A 16984-nucleotide genomic window follows, 5' to 3' on the forward strand; every position below is an offset into this window, starting at 1 on the left:
CTGCTGATGGCTCCTCCGTAATCCAGGCCCTCCCTCCCCGCAAACCCTTGCCCTATGGGTCAGCCCTACAGTCACATTAGGCTCTTACCTGGGAACTTCACACCTGCTCTGTCCTCTACCTCAACCATGCTGTCCCTCCTTTCTGCCTTGGCACACTGGCTAGAATTACATTTCTTCACCCAAAGAGAGAGCCTCTCCTTCCTTCTGCCCCCACAGCGACTGCTCAGGGCCAGTCCCTCCTTGACTCGCTACCATTGGCTTCCCACAGCCCAGAGCAGCACTGGACAGAACATAGATACTCAGGTGGACTTTGTTCCATGAATAAATGAATTTATTTGTTAGTACATGAATGGGTTGTTATGTAGGTGGCTTTGGTGGCTGGGTAAGGACAAAGGGAGAAAGTATATAAGCTATAGCCAGGGCCTGCCCGTGGCAGCAGGTGGCTGGAGGAGGCCACATCACCTCCAGCATCTGGGTGCTGTTTCAATGGCCTGGCAGTGAGGTGCATGTATGGCAGAGGCCTGCAAAAGAGGTAATGCAGAGTGGGCAGCTCTGCCCACCTCTAATTATTGCTTGAGTCTTTATGGCAGAGACAGCTGCCTACCCCAGGGAGCAGTGTCTTGGCCATCACAGTGTGAGCTCCAGTTGGGGCTGCCGACACAGCCAGCAGGGAAGACAAGAGGATGTTCCCAGGGGTCTTTGGGTCTTGGGGAGCAGAGGCGACCCAGGCTTGGACCCCTGCTCAGTTCCTGTTCTTTTGGCCCCCCAGAGCAGCAGAAGGGTACCCCCAACTCAAGAGTCTCATCAAGAACCCTCCAATGTGGCTAAGGAGCGAGCCAGCTGAAGGAGGGCCCAGAGCACCCTCAGGGAGCGAGCCTCAGATGGTTTGGTGTCCGCTGACATGGAAGCCCTTGGGAAGATGGTGCCCCAGTGGCTGGCTGGGCAGGTGGGAAGCTCAGGCCTGGAAGGATGCTTTGACCACTCGGCCCTTCAGCGGCTGTGGTGGCCGGAAGTTGTTCACCATGTGGATCCTCTCATCATCCTCTGAGGTGAAAAGCAAGCTCCGAAATTTCTCCATCTTAAGACAAAAAGGATGGTCAGGGCAGGGATGGGTGCTCTTTTCCTCTCTAGTCCCAGATGCTGCTCAGGGAGCTCTACCCTTCTGTTTCTCCTGTGTGGCTTCACTCTCCCTACCCTCAGTTGTCTGTTTCCACTGGGCCCCTGAACATGGAACTAGAAGGCTAGGTCCAGTCCTGTCTAGCTGAGGCATTTGGGCAATTGCAACTTCCTGACTGCAACACACTAAGAGTGATCCCAGGATCAGGCCTCTTCCCTTCTCGCCATGGCTGGGACCTCAGGACTAGCAACCAAGCTTACATCAATCAAAGAATCTTTGGTTTGGTCGTCAAAGATGGGAGTCAAATGGCAGGGCCCAGACCACATCCTGCTGGTTGGAAGTTACCCTGCCATGGTTGAAATCTGATTGTTCTTACTCCTGGAACTCTGGGAGAACTCACCTGCCTCTCAGAAATTCTGATGGGCTCCCGGAGCACAATCCAAGTAACACTCTCACTGAGCGGGGGTGTGGTCAGAGAGCCAGGATAGGTCCAGTAGTGCCGGCTGGTGGGCAGGAGGCACTTGGGGTTGAAGTAGTTGAACTGAGCCTTGGTATCCTGTGCAGGATGGGAACCCAGGAATTAACACAGAGCTCCTACCGAGATCAACCCAGCAGCTTCCTTGCTTGATGCTGTCGGCAGGATTTGGGCCCGTCCTTTGACATGATGATGCAAATTGTGGGCAAATATCTGTGACCCCAAATGCCACCTCCCAGCCAGGGCCAGGCCCTCTTGTTTGCTTACATGTAAAAGCTGTGGCTCTGGGGGCTCTCGAGTCATCATTTTCATACCCATGCCTTTGGATGCCCTCGCTGGGGCTATGCAGCAGACCACCATCCATATGACCAGTACTTTATACATACCCTACCAGGTTGTATGCTAGGCACCCATGGGTGGTGAAGAGGACCCTCATCCTGGGTCTCAGCCAGAGGTGCTGCCAGAATGCAAAAGTGAATGGGCCACTCCATGAGCCAGTCTTACCCATCCTCTCTCCCCAGCTGGCCGCTCTAGAAAGGAACAGCAACCCCTGGTCTCACCTTAAACCGAACCATGTAGAGTGCATCTGTCAGGCGGTTCATGCTGGGGTGCTCATCTCCTGTCTGTCAGGGAGAGGACAGTATGAGCCTCCAATGCCTTCGTTCTAAAACTAAGGGTACATGAGCCTTGCTTGCATACCCTTCCCTGCCCTGGGAATCCTCCACCTACCTCCAGGAAGACACCAACTACAGCCAGGCCATCAGGGGCTGCAGCTGCCTCCCCGAAAGTGCTGTACTTCTTGGCATTCCAGTGAACCAGATGTAGCTGGAGAGGCAAAAACAAGCCAGGCCAGGCCAGGGCTGAGTGCCTCCAGAAGCAGCAGAGGCATGAAATCAGTTTCCCCTTGCTCCCTCTGAAAGAGGTGGGGGCTGCAAGCCTCCTAATCTCAGGATCCTAGGGGGCCCCAGAGAACAAAGGTAGCATCCATCCCTGTCTGGGTCCTTCCTAAAACTCCAAGATGTGTTCAGGAGTGTGGACAGCATGCAGATGGGAAGGGGTCTCTCCCAAAAGCCATAGGTGCACTTACACATGCTCTCCAGAGCCCTTGCCCCAGGCATCCTTGAGCCCCACACTGTCCCATACACACACACCCCTCCCTCAAGTAGCAGAGAGATGCAGCAAAAAAGACCTCACCTCACTGGGGAAGGACTTGCCATCCACCGTGTGCTCTGAGCCCACATCATGCTTCTTGCCCCAGTGGAAGTGGAGCTGCTTGAGACGATAGGGCCCTTCCAGGGGTCCCCCAGTCACCACTGTGGGTAGAAGTGGGATGTGGCAGTCCATATGGGAGAACACTCAACTTGGTGAGTGGTAGTGCCAGGACCCAGGCAGTCCACTAGGGATTTTGTGTGTGTGTGTGTGTGTGTGTGTGTGTGTGTGTGTGTGTGTGTGTGTGTGTGACATTGAGGATCAAACTCAGAACTTTATGCATGTTAGAGAAGCACTTTATGGATGAGCTACATCTCCAACCAAGGGCTCCATACTTTATCTATTTTGACCATGTTGGAGATTGAACCTAGGGCCTCAAATATGCTAGGCAAACACTCTACCACTGAGCTCTATCTCTGACCCTTTTTGGACATTTTTGTTTTACGTAGAGTCTTGCTAAGTTTCTAGGCTCAATTTGAACTTATTATTGTCCTGCCTCAGCCTCCAGAGTAGCTAAGGTTACAGGCCTATACCACCAAGCCTGGTTAGGGGCTATAGTTTTCATGTGGAAAACCTGCTGGATAGGACACGGATCTGTCCCAACAATTCCTACAGTCTGACCCCCAATCTGGGTCAAGGCAGAAGGCATGACAACCTACTGGGTAGCTGTTCTGATAGAAGGGGGATTTGCACTGGTCGTTCCTCCCAGCTCCTGCCAGATTTCCTGTAGCCTAGGCTCCTGCCTCTCAGATTCTTTGTTCCCACTAACAATAGGCCTCCCATGTCCAGACCCAAGGCTGAGTTGGAACAATTATTTTGTCTGTTATCTTAGTAGCTCAGGAGGGACAGAATTTATTTATTTTTGGATGAATTTTATCTTACTTTTATTATTTATTTATTGTGGGTTTTTTTTTTTTTGTTTTTTGTTTTTGTTGTTGTTTTGGTTTTTTTTTTTGGAGACAAGGTCTCACTGTGTAGCTCTGGCTGGCCTATAACTCACTGTGTAGAGTAGACTGGCTTTGAACTCACAGAAATCAGCTTGCCTCTGCCTCTGAGTACTGGCTTTCCAGGAGAATGTCACTGTGCCTGGTGGGTCCTATTTTATAAAGAAGGAAAATGGGGCAAGATTACAAGGCGAGGCGCTGAGCTATTGTGCAAGCCCATAGCTTCTGTGTCCTAAAGTCCTGACCGCAAACCAGGTCGCATGGCTTCCCCACAAGCTGGCCCCTTGCCAGATCATGGTGTTGCCTTGGAACAGGAGGCCAGCCCCTGAGACAGTCTCAGGGCCTCCCAGGGCCATCCCCTGTACAAATGGCCTCTTTGGAGGGCCCCAGCCATGCTGATTTTGTGATGTTCTCACCTTGGTAGCTGGTGATCTAGGGCTACCCAGAAGGCCTCTTGAGACCGATAGAATTTCCAGCTGAAAAGAGATCTGTTGGTGGAGAGGCCCTAGCTAGGCCTGAATGTGAGCTCCTAGATCAAGTGACAGCTCTAAGTTCAGAGTTCTACCAGGCCCCTTCCTGATGGGTGATCAGGACAAAATCCAGGGGCCCATCTCTGCTGCCCTGCCTTGTTTCAGAAACAGGCCGTCTAGGGCCGTAGTACAGGTTGAATAAAAAAGAGTCAGGGCTGGGTGGCTCTCCACAGAATCCTAGGCTGTCTGCAGTTGGGAGACTTCTGGGTCCATCTGCAGTGTTCCTCTCCTAGCACCCTACAGGATGGTGCCAGGGGGGCATCTTCTCCTCACTCTATCTAGTTGCAGATACCCTGTTCACTCTGAACTCTCTATGCACTTTGGTGCTCTGTGGATATCAGCCCACTTGACCTCCAGAGTAACCTACAATGGGTGGTGGCGAGTCCCATCTGTCTTCCTCTTTCCACTGGCTCCCTGGCTCCTTAGGCCTGACAGGGAAGTGGAGCCCCAGCTAGGCCTCTCATGAGAGCCTTCAGACCAGTTATACAGATACTCACTAAAGATTGTTGCCTACGGTCTCTACCTAGGAATTTATCTCTGAAGCCTGGACTCTGGTCCTAAGGCAAAGAGGCAGTTGGAGTTGAACCTTTGAAGGCTGTTCAAAGGGACAGCCATGAAGACTGCTCCTCTATAAACTGTCACCCAGGTCATCTAAGTCCCATGTTGCCTTTCTAAGGTTCTGGATAAAAGACTTTCCTTAGAATTCAAAACAAGGTAATATGTTGCCTCTCTTTTCTAAGGCTCTGCTAGGCTTATTTCTGCAGGAAAAACTATAGCTGAATCTATTTCTCTTTTTTTCTTTCTTTTAACTATCCTCCCAAGGAACTTAGAGCTAAGCAATTAATCTCTCTCTTTCTATGAAAGGTGGGGCTTTCTTTTCTCTTGATTTTCTTGTTGACAGATAAAGTCTCTTGAGTGCTTTCATTGAGCAGGGGGTAGGAAGAAGTAAAGCAAAACAACCAATATTTCCTTATATTAAAAAAAAAAAAAAACCTAACAGGTTCTCTTCTTACCCCACTCTCTCCCTCAGAGACCTTGGGATGAGAACAAAATTTCTTCACTATAGAATATTCTTAAGGCCTCTGTCAGGGAACTTATCTTGAAATATTGGACTCTAGTCCTAAGGCAAAGAGGCCTAGGAAGGCACTGGCACAATTTCCTGCAGGCCTCACTCTGGTCCATGATGGTGAGGACCTTGAGGGTCATGGATGAGTTGGACAGACCTATAAAGCTGGAGCAGGTATGATCTGGACTACAAACTGCTCCTCCATAAACGGTCATCTTGACCCCTTGTCCTGTGCCAGGGGCTCTGTGTGAGGCTGTTTCTGAGGGTTGATATGAAGGGGTTCTTTGCCTTCTGCTCCTGGAGGTCTCCTAGGCTTTCTCCCTTCTGAATCAAGGACAGAGGCTTACTAAGCATTCGATAACACATCTGATGGGGGGGGGGGGTTTAGACTGGGTCACTAGCTCAGGCTGGCCTTGAACTCACTATGTAGCCAAGGATAACCTTGAACTTCTATCCTCCTGCCTCCAGCTCCAGAGTTCTAGTATGACAAGTGTGTAGCACTGAGATGCAGGGATTCAAACCCAGGGCCTTGTGCATTCTAGGCAAGCACTGTACCAACTGAGCTGTATCCCCAGCCCCAGATGTGTTGAGCCAAGGACTTGTGCATGCTGGGTAAGTGCTCTTACCACTGAGCTATGGCAATGGGTTCTTGGTAAGACTAAATAATGAGAAGTGACCTGAATTCATTCTTTTTTCTTTTTTTGTTTTTATTTGAGATGGGGTTTCTCCATGTAGCCCTGGCTGTCCTGAAACTCACTCTGAAGTGGACCAAGCTGGTCTCAAACTCAGAGATCTGCCTGCCTCTGTCTCCCAAGGGCTGAGATTAAAGGCGTGCACCACCACCACCGGTCTGAGGCTAGCCTGGCACACAGAACACCTCAATCTCCTCCTCTTCCTTTGGGAGCCTGGCCTGATCACAAGGAAGAGGGCTTGGCCCTAGGCCACAAGCAGGTCAGTGAGAGGCTGGGAGTGAAAACAAACATGATTTGGAGCTCTGAGAGGAAGGGAGTTAACATTTCTTGAGCATCTGTTTTATGCAGAACTACAATCATCACATCGGGGTTTTTTCACTGCCCCCTCTATGACCCTAGAGAATACTATTGCTCCATTTTATGCAACAAGAGTCGGGGACTGAGCTCTAGGCTTCACCACAGCAGGTAAGAGGTAGAGTTTAGATTCCCTACCATAGCAAACTGCCCCTCCTAAGATTGCCCCACCCATGGTGAGGGCATGAAGGGGACAAGGCCACTTACCAGTTTTGTCATCGCTGTCATTGAAGTCCACCTGGACAGAGTGGCCATTGTTGGTGATGCTGAGGGACATGCAGGCCTCATAGAAAAGCTCCAGTGGCTGCAGGCTGGGCGAATATACAGCCTGGCTGGATATGATGTTGATGGGTGACTGGCGATCTCCCTGGGCAATGGGATACAGCTTGTGCCAGTTTGAAGGGCCTATAGGTAGGTAGGGAAGGGTCATGGACTCGGGCCAGCCAAGCTGTGGGCTGAGGGTTGCTCTGGGGGTGGGGAGGGACACAAGCCCTGAGTTCTAATCCCGCCTCTGCCACTTCTTGATTCACTTTCCTTTTCCTTGGCTGGGAATCAGCCTCCAAATCCCTCCCATTTCTTTCCCTGGCACTGATAGGAGCCCAGAGAAGCACTGGAGGGCAGGGAGCATAACCCAGTCACAACCCAGAGGTGGTTCCAGATAGTAAATACGCCCAACCCCAGCAAACACTCAGGGAGGCCCTTGGGGATCTGAAGCCACTCTACTCTACCTGACCCGACCAGGAATTTAGCCTCTTCCTATACCCTGAGGAACTTAGTGCAAACTTGGCACTTGGAAGAAAAACTCAGATCAACCTGGCTTTCTGGAGGTGACATGTTTTCTCCTTACAACCACAACTTTATGAGGTAGAAACCAGCATGATGCTCATGCCATAGATGAGAAATTGAGGGTCAGTCATGCATGCTCACACATGCACACATGCACTAGTAGAAACACGTAGTATATGCATGGACTGCCTCTTCCTGCCTTCCCCAAACATGTGCTGACAGGTCCATGTAGGTCCTCCTATGTACATGCATGTATGCATGAAATATGCAGTGACCTGAACTCACCAGGTCAAGAAGGTCCGAGCTCTCCCTGCCCACCAGCCCTGCTGATTACATCTGACACATACACATATGCATCCTCATACATAAACACCTCCTATTGGAATCCCAATGAAAGGACCACAGCAGAACACATACCCATGCACACATACACCCAAGAGTGCACACACACACACACACACACACACACACACACACACACACACACATACACCTGCATGCACACCCACAGGCACCCACCACCTGCCTCCCAGAGGCTCCATCTGCAGTGGGGAGGCTCAGCATCTCCCTGGGGAACATCCTGAGATGCAGCCTATTTTTAGAGCTACTGCCGGCTGGTGCTTCTCCCCCTTTTTGGCTTCTTAAGTTTTCCCGAGAAAACAGCAGCAGGTGCCGACAGAGCTGTGTCCCCAATGGATGACTCAGAATGGTAGCCCAGCCCTACTGGGTTATTTTTGAAGCCCTGTGAGCGCTGCCGCATTTGGGCACCTCTGTCCTCTGTCCTTCCCTTCCCTGAGCTGGACCGCCCAGGTCTGACTGGGTGAGGGGTAGGTACGTGAAGATGACAAGCTGTCCAGGGTGCTCGAGGCACAGAGCTAGAGGACAGGGCTAGCAGGAAGGTTAGGAACAGGGCACTGGGACTATGGGGGTGGTGGTGGGGGGAGGGCACTTAAAAGCAGATCCAATGCATGCAGGGGAGAAGATGGTCTTTTATCAACCTGGCTTTTCTCCGCCTCTCTCTCCATCTCTGCCTGTCTCTGTCACCTTCTTTTACCCTGAATGTCTCTGTCCAGTCTAGTATGTCCAAATCTGAGGTTCCCCTGCCAAAACATGATCCTTTGTTTTTGGGGGGTCCCAAAGAGGACAGAACGGCAACAACTACGGGATCCCCTCTGGTTAATTGCAACTTCCTAACCCAGACAATAGTCCAGGACGTTCACTCTCTCTCACAAAGTGACTATCCCCGGAAAAAGTGGAACCGGAGGAACAGTACCCCCTCCAGCACTTGCTCCCAGCTCCACTTGCCCTGCCTGGGTTCCCCTCCTGACAGCCACGATCCTGGGTGATCAGCCTTCTCTGAGAAATGGAGAAGCCTTTGCTTGTCCCACACCCTATCTCTTTTTGGCAAGAAACACACCCAAAGGGAGCTGACCTGCCCCAGACCCACACTCAAGCTGTCTGGCTCACTAGCCTCTTCCATCCTCCCTCTTCACGCTAAGGAAACTGAGGCAGAATGGAGGAGCAGTCCTCCTGGCTAGACCCGGTACCCATGGCCTCACTCATTGAAGACGCGCTGAAACATTCTACCCGGTATAGACACCCAGACGTTCCCGTGTGTCCCCAAGTGCCCTCCCTCTTTCCTCGCGTACCAGCCTGCACCGCAGCTCGGACACTCCAGCGGAAACTCTCTCGCGGGGACATAGAACCCAGTTCCCGGGAGGTCCCTGCATACCCGCTGTGCGCGCTCCCCGCAATGACACCCGCGCATAGCGCTGCGACGCGGCCACCACCACCCCCGCTCCCGTCGCCCGGAGCCACCTGCAAACGCTGCGCACGCCGGGGGAGAGAGAGAGTGTGGGGTCGGGTGGGAGCCGGCGCTGCAGTCCCGCGCTGCGCGGAGGCGGCGGCAGGGCGCGCTCAGCAATCCAGTGGTTCGCTGGCGGGCCCGGGGCGCAGCGCGGACTTTGCGCCAGGTCAGAGGAAGCAAGGCGGGGGTCGGGTTCTGGGGACTGTACAAGAGAGAGGTCCGGGTGGGTTCTGAAGCGTGGGGTTTGAGGGTTCCGAAAACCTGGTCGGAAGCGCGGGTTGCAGCGAGCCCAGCTGGGTGAGAACCAGGGGTCTGCGCCTACCGTCGTCCTGGCCGTAGCCCCAACAGTGGTGGCCGGTCATGCCGCTGCTGTCCCCGCGGCGGTGTACCTGCCGGATCCGCTCCGTCCGCTCGCTCCCTCTGTGGCTCCGGCCCCGCTTGCTGCGGTGGAGCAGCCTCTTAAAGTGGCGGCAGGCGGGAGGAGCGGTTCCCCAGGGACCCGCCCCCCACCCCCCAACAATGCAGGAGAGGCTGGTCCTGCCCTGCCCCCACCCGCCCGCTGGCCGGTGAAGTCCCAAGTCGAGGTAGGAGGTCAAGAAGAGATAAGCCTATTCCTCATTTCTTATCGGCCGAGTCCCCACCACCCTCTTTCCTTACTGCCAGCACGTGTATGAACTCTGGGAAAGGAGATACCATCCATGCTGAGGACGACAGGACTTCACGCTGCATCCTCCACCCCAGGCTTGTCCCTGAGCAGTCAGCACCTGGGGTTTGGCCCCCCAAAGCCCCTGGAGTGGAAAAGAACATTGCACTGACCAGCAAGTGTCCAGAACTGAAGCTTGGACCTGTTTTCCAGATGCTATGGGGGGGTCTGTGTCAAGCTTTAGGTCCTTCCTGTGCTACAGACACCTCGACAAGCCACAGTGCTTACACTGCTGCTGTATAACAGTAGGGGACTGAGGTCAGCATAGGTGGGATGACTCACCCAAGGTCATCTAGCTAGAGCACCAGGGATTTATTCTCAGCGTGTCTCATTTCAGATCCTATGAGGACAAGGGGATGCTGAGGCTATGAAGGTCTAGGCATCTTGGAGTAGATGTGAGGGATAGGCACAGGGTTGCCAGTCCTCAAACCCTTGGCCCAAGGGCAATTAGAGCCCTGAAGTAGAAGTAGGAAGGCATCAACCAGTGGCCTGGGAGGAAGCTAGACCCACTGAAGACATTATGGTAGAATCAAGTATGAAGTCCTGCCTCCCAGGCTCCCTCTTAGTCTCTGAGGCTTCCTTCCTTCGTGGACTTTCTGCCTATGTTTCTAAAGTCTGCCGTTTGTCCCTCCTGTCTTTGCCTCTCCATAGCCATCCATGCACCTGTTGGGCATTTAGGCCCTCCCCTTTGTTGTCAAGGTACCAGAATACCTGCCTTGGCCCAACATTTCCCCACCCTCCAGCCCTGGTCCTGGCTGTGCCCTCCTCCTGGTATGACTTCTGTCTTCCACCCACGGACTCCAGTAGGTCCAATCTGATTCATCTTAGCGTGTGGCCTTGTGCCAAAGATAGGACTTGTTTCTGGCTAGGCCTCAGCAGGCAGTGTGGGGAAGAGAAACAGATGGGTGGATGGAAGGACAGACATAGTCGTACCCAGGGTCCTATGCCCAAGAGGAACTGATGAACCATCTGTAGAATCTCTCTGCTGGTCAGATGTTGACCAGGGGATACTACTCTAGTTTCTGCTCTTGGTTGACCTTGGGAAGTATGTTGCCTGAGAACTCATCTATCTACACCCCCCCCCCACACATGTCTTACACTGCCTCAATTCCTTCTTCCAGTTCCCCAGATAAAGATGTTTCATTGATGGATAGCTAGTCAACCGGGCTGACTTCAGTGATTTGCTAATCCTGTAAAGTTGCCCTGCTTTAACCCAAGAGCAGGAAGGGGCTCTCAGTACAGATCTGACCTCAGGGTAGGGGTCGAAGACTCATGTTCCAGATGAAGGTGGGAGGGGCATGTCTCCAAGATCAGCAACCACAGAGAGTCCATTAATATTTGTTTGTTTGTTTGAGACAGGGTTTCTCTGTGTAGCCCCGGCTGTCCTAGAACTGGCTCTGTAGACTTGAACTTAAAGATCTGCCTGCCTCTGCCTCCTGAGTGCTAGGGTTAAAGGTGTGCACCACCACACCTGGCAATTTCAACATTATTGAAGCTCTAGCTTCTAACACCACCTACAGATTGGCAAGACAGTGGCTTTCACGGGAGGTATAGCATCCTGTCTCCTAACGTGACCAGATACCCTTCCCCTGAAAGACTTACAATGCCCTTCAGGATCTATGGATGGTACAGACTCTATTGACCCCTCCACTTCACAGCAGTTGAGGCTTTTTCTATATGTATTTATAATACTTAAAGAATGAAGTTGGGTGGCTGGATGGCTCAGTGGTTAAGAGCACTTGCTGTGCTTGCAGAGGACAAGTTCCCAGAACCCACAACTGTCTCTAACTCACATTCCAGGTGATCCAACTCCCTCTTCTGACTCTTACAGGCACCAGTCATGCAAGTGTATACACACCACATATTTGAAGGTAAACTATTCATACACATAATAGGAAATGAGATAAAATAGTCTTTAGAAAGAATAAAATGGGGGGCGGGGCTAGAGAAATAAGTCAGTGGTTAAGAGCACTTTGTGGCTCTTGCAAAGAACCCGGGTTTGATTCCTCGCACTCACACGGCAGCTCACAACAGTCTGCAACTCCAGTTCCAAGGGGATCTGATGCCCTCTTCTCCCTTCCTCAGGCACCAGGCGTGCAAGTGGTACACAAACATACGTGCAGGCAAAACACTCATACACATAAATAAAATAAATGCTAAAAAAATGAATAAAACTGGGATGCTTCACATTGATATGTTTCCAGCATCACCCAGATAGTAACTCAGGGGAGACTTTTTGCTCCATTTTACAGATGAGCATAGCAAAACTCAGAGAGGTTGAGTGATGGGCCAAAAGTTCACAGTGAATGACAGAGCAAAGATGAAAATCAGGCTGTTGGGTTCCTCATTCAAGCCCTTAAAATCACAGCAAGGAGAGGAAGTGGATTCTACATTTGTTTCTCATTTGTATAGACATATGCAAGGGGTTAAGGAAAGCAAGGGAGAATGTTGTATAGATTCGAGGGAGGAGACTGGAGATGGAAGGGTGGAGAGGATACAAAATGCAGGTGGAAAGTCACTTTACTAACTAGTCCTTTGCACTTACAAGGATTAGAGTACACACAGCATACTACACCAAGTGAAAGATCCAAATGCTTTCTCTCCTGCAAGTCATTCTCAGGAATTTCCCCCTAGTTCTGGGAATTTAGACAAATACAAAGATCCAGTGACACCTGCCTTTCCAAGTGAAGGCCCAGTGGCCCCTGCAGCCCACTCAGGTCAGCCTGGGGGAGACTGTGCCCCATTCAGACGCCTCCAGTTTCATTTACATGCTCTCTTTAAAGCCGAATTGGTTTCCCTGTTTGAGAGTTTACTCTTTGGTCTCAAAGACAGCAATGGCTTCTGGTTTTCACTATGGTGCAGGGGATAAAGGATGTGGGAATATGAGAAAGGGCTGAATTAAGAGAGTGTGGGCATCTTGAAAAGCCATGCCTCACTTATCACACACCAGATCTCACTTTCCTTCTCCAAAGTACAGTGTTTTTACTCTAGAAGAGAGTGACAGGGTTGCCCTGGCCTCCCCCATCTTCCAGGGATCTCTGTGGACATACATTGAAACAACAGATGCCCAATGCAGCGCCAAGATGCAGAATAATGCCTCCATCTCACTCTTTGCTTTACAGGGCTTGTGGGCCAGTCTTGAGTCTTTACTTTTAGTACTAAAAAGAATTTCTTGGATTTGATCCATAGCAACACACACACACACACACACACACACACACACACACACACACACACACACACCACATACAGTCCCACATCAAGTATGAGTGTATGTATGTATGTATATATATATGGTGCGAAGTAATGGGCTTGGATTGTAGGCACAGATAAACCATGTAGATGTTGTTTATGCTCCCAGGAGCACAGGCTTTGTGACCTGGAGCAAATAGCGTCACCTCTTTGAGTCTGAATTTACATTTGCTTTATTTATTATTTTATAATACAGGAATAGAGCGCCTAGTAGGCCAAAAGATGGTCAGATGAGATATTAACTGTGACTTCTGGTACCCAGGATGCAATTCTCTGTTCCTAGGATTTCTACCCTTTCCCCTTTTGCGTAGTTTGTTGGAAAATGTAAAACCCCAAACATTTTTTTTCAAATCACAGAGACACATCTCCACTGCAGAAACTTTGTTAGACTCAGTAAAACACATGTAAGAAAATTGAAATCGCTGTGCTGTCTCTCCCCAAGCATCACCACAGCTAAGACTGTAGTGACTCTCAGGCCAGGCTTTTCTATTATGCATAAACAATCAAGATTTTATATATATATATATACATATATATATATATACATACATATATATATATATATATATATATATATATATATATATATATCCTTATCACCAGCCTTTTCACTTACTGCCCTAAGTAAGCATGTGCCTGCTCGATTAGCCTTGGAGAACTTCATGCTGACTCTTCATACATTGATCTGGTATACCTTCCAGTTTTCAAAACTGCAAATAATATTGCACTGAACATCCTTACTCATTCATCTTGTGTGTGTGTGTGTGTGTGTGTGTGTGTGTGTGTGTGTGTGTGTGTGTGTGATGACTCCTTAGGATAAATGTTGAGAAATAAAATTACCAGGTTAAATGATAGACATATTACCAAGTATCCTTTTAAATGAGTTATTATTGTGTGTGTGCTATGTGTGTGAGAATGCTTTTGGGCATGTGCCATGGCATGTATGTGGAGGTCAGAGGACAACTTTTGGGAGTCAGTTCTCTCCTTCTACTGTTGGTTCTGGGGATCTGCTTCAGGTCACAAGGCTTGGAAAGCACTTTTACCTGCTGAGCCATCTTGCCAATGAAAGTAAGTATTTTATGTATATTTATTTATTCTGTTTTTTTATGTATGTGTGTATGCAAGCATGTGTGTGTGTGTGTGTGTGTGTGTGTGTGTGTGTGTGTGTTCCCGTCCAGATGCCATGCGTATGTGTATAGGTCAGAAGACAGCTTTCAGGACTCAGTTCTTTTTTTCTGCCATGTGGGTCCTAGTTATCAAATTCAAGCTGTCAGGTTCAGCTTTAAGTGTCTTTACATGCTAAGTCATCTTACTAACCCCATTATTTATGATGTGTATGTTTGTTTGTTTGAGACACAGTCTCACTATGTAGCACTGGCACTTGTTATGTAGACCAGGCTAGCCTTGAACTCACAAAGATCTGCTTACCTTTGCCTCCCAAGTGCTTGAATTAAAGGCATACAATACCACATCCAGCTCCCAAATAACATATTTTAAAGTGTAGAAAATATAGTGGGGTCTGGAGAGATGGCTAAGTGGTTAAGAGCACTTAGCTGTTCTTCCAGAGGATCCGGGTTCGATTTCTAGCACCTACACAGGGCTCACAAGCTTCTGTAACTGCAGTCCTAGGGGATCTGATGCCCTTTTCTAGCTTCCAGCAGTTCCTGCACTCATGTGGTGCACATAAACTCACTCAGGCTCACACACATAAATAAAAGTAAATAAAGAAATGTATAAGTATTTTCCTCTATCCTTTCATTCAGTGAGCATTTATGAAACACTTTGCAAATGTTAAGTGGGGGCCAGTTGTGACAGATATGACTGTGAACGTTATAGGTCCACTGTTGCCTCAGGCTGCTTCTGAGGTTACAGAGAGAGGCAAGAATCAGACAATGAGCATCTGGTGGAGAAGGGCAAAGGTGGACAAAGGCAGACAGGGAGGGCTAGTGGTCAAGCACCACAAGGTATGCTACTTTCTTCTTTCTTGGCTGGTCTCTCACAGATCATAGGCTATCTTCAACTTCTCCTAAAACTATAGACCCAGTGTCTCTGGGTAGAGATCAACAAGGGTGGATGAAATAACAGCAGACTTGAACTGGGTCTGGCCAGAAATGTCAGAGTATTTGTTTCTAGTTCTGAAGTTGGGCTATTTCCCTCTCCCATTCCAAGCCTATTCTCTCTGTGTAAAGCAGGTTGCACATGTAAAAACCATTAAATGTTAGTCTTTTCTGTCAAAACTATAAAACTTTTGTTTACAAAAAATAATTAAAATCTTTTTATCACCTCCACATTGTGAAACCTCTATGCAAATGTTTTAACCCCATCCCCCTCACACACAGGGTAAAGCTTGCTTCTACAAAGGCCTGCTTCAATCTTTTATTTTAAGTTACTAAAGTTTCAGACCTCTTCCTGATTTCTTTCATTTCCTCTTCACCAATTCCTTTAAAACTGGCATATCTCAAGGGTTGGAGAGAAGGCTCAGCGGTTAAGACCATGTTGCTCTGCAGAGGACCTGAGTTCAGTTCCCAGCACCCACATTGGATGTTTTATAACCACCTGTAACTCCAACTCCAGGGGAATCCCATATTTCTGGCCCATATTTCATGAACTCACATGTGAATACACACACATATACACATTAAATAATAATTTTTTCTTAAAGGAGAGGCATCAGGATAGCTCAGGAGGTAAAGGCTCCTGCCAAACTGGAGGACTTGGGTTTATCCCTGGAACCTGCATGGAAGAAGAAGGGAAGTGACCTCTGTAAGTTGTCCTCTGTCCTCCACGGGTGCACCATGACATTCTTGCACACACCGATGTAAATAAATATGAAAAGATTGTAAGAAATGCATGCTCTGAGGAATCTTTTTACAGATACCAACAACACAGTCCTTCTCACAATCATGCATTCACAGGCTGCACCCCCCCCCCATCCCATGTAGTTCATTTCCAATCACATTTGTGTGCTTCCCTTTCCTGGTGCCATTGTGCATGAGAAGCTATGGAGTGAACTTTCCCCTGTCACTTTTGACCTTCTCACATCCCCTGGGTGTATTTTATTATCTCTCATGTCTCACCTGTCTAACTGGAAAAGGAAATGTGACAGCAGACGCACATAATGAGCTGGGAAATCCTCATGCCTTTCTCTCCCATCAGTTGGGGTCCATAGGGGCTGGGAGGGAAGTCATGGCAGGGTGTGCCCTCCCTTCAGTCCTGACGCCATGCCCAGGGGAAGTGCATTTATCAGTACTGCAACATTACTGTCAAACTGAGCCACCTCTTCTGTCCCTTCCCCCAAGCCCGTGGCTGGAGGGATTGTGTGTGAAGATGTACATACACTCTTTATGGTGCTGGGATGGTAATCTCAGGATGTGCAAGAGGATCTAGCAATCATTAACCTGGAAACCCCAGGAGAGACGGGAATACAGCAGAAGGGAACCCTTATTTCTGTCCCCACTTGTCGCCAAGCCTCTTGATCTTGTCTTCAACTTGCTCATAAACTCCTTCCTTAGCATTGGCCACCACAGGACAGTCATCCTGTGCCACAGAGCAATTGCAGCTTTACATTTTTCCTTGTTCATGGTCTTCATAGCCAGCCCCAGCAAGAAGTAAACCTCCCAATCAATCCTCTTCTCATTTGTTACCTTAGGGACAGGGTTTCTCTGTGTAGCCCTGGCTGTTCTGGGACTCTTGGTATACTAGGCTGGGCTTGAACTCAGAGATCAACCTGCCTCTGCCTCCAGAGTGCTAGGATTAAAGGCATGTGCCACCACCACCTGGCTATAAGAAAACTGTTACGAGATGATACTGTTCCTTCCTGTTCAAAACATCATCCATCCCTTCACCACAGGGAACATTCTTGGAGGGAAGCAGTGGGGTGGGGCTCCCCTGTCTACCCATCAGGGCCGCTTCTCTACATAGGAGAGCCACCTTGGTAAGTGTGCCGGAGTACTATCTCTATTAGCCGGTCCTCAGGAATTGTGAACTCACCCAGAAGAGAACTGAGGTTTACCGTTTACCTCACTGATAGGAGCCACTGGCTTTGTAGT

General features: G+C 49.5%; 1 protein-coding gene across 2 annotated transcripts; it reads right to left on the reverse strand.

Moving 5' to 3' along the window:
- Positions 1 to 314: 314 nt before the first annotated feature.
- Positions 315 to 9430, reverse strand: Ca7 (carbonic anhydrase 7). 2 transcript variants are annotated; one of them, XR_013051121.1, is made up of 8 exons: positions 9303 to 9430; positions 6595 to 6792; positions 2787 to 2905; positions 2322 to 2417; positions 2153 to 2215; positions 1979 to 2049; positions 1518 to 1673; positions 315 to 1078 (listed from the first exon to the last, which is right to left on the reverse strand). XR_013051121.1 is itself a non-coding variant. In XM_006978498.4 (7 exons), exons 1-7 carry the CDS (start codon positions 9340 to 9342, stop codon positions 956 to 958), a joined length of 795 nt encoding a protein of 264 aa, XP_006978560.2. In that variant the 5' UTR covers positions 9343 to 9430; the 3' UTR covers positions 315 to 955. The 2 variants fall into 2 exon arrangements, 1 of the variants encoding a protein (XP_006978560.2); XM_006978498.4 differs by lacking the exon at positions 1979 to 2049.
- Between the last annotated feature and the right edge of the window lie 7554 nt (positions 9431 to 16984).

This window comes from Peromyscus maniculatus, chromosome 5, assembly GCF_049852395.1.
Source record: "Peromyscus maniculatus bairdii isolate BWxNUB_F1_BW_parent chromosome 5, HU_Pman_BW_mat_3.1, whole genome shotgun sequence".
In the NCBI taxonomy this organism is placed as follows: Eukaryota; Metazoa; Chordata; class Mammalia; order Rodentia; family Cricetidae; genus Peromyscus; species Peromyscus maniculatus.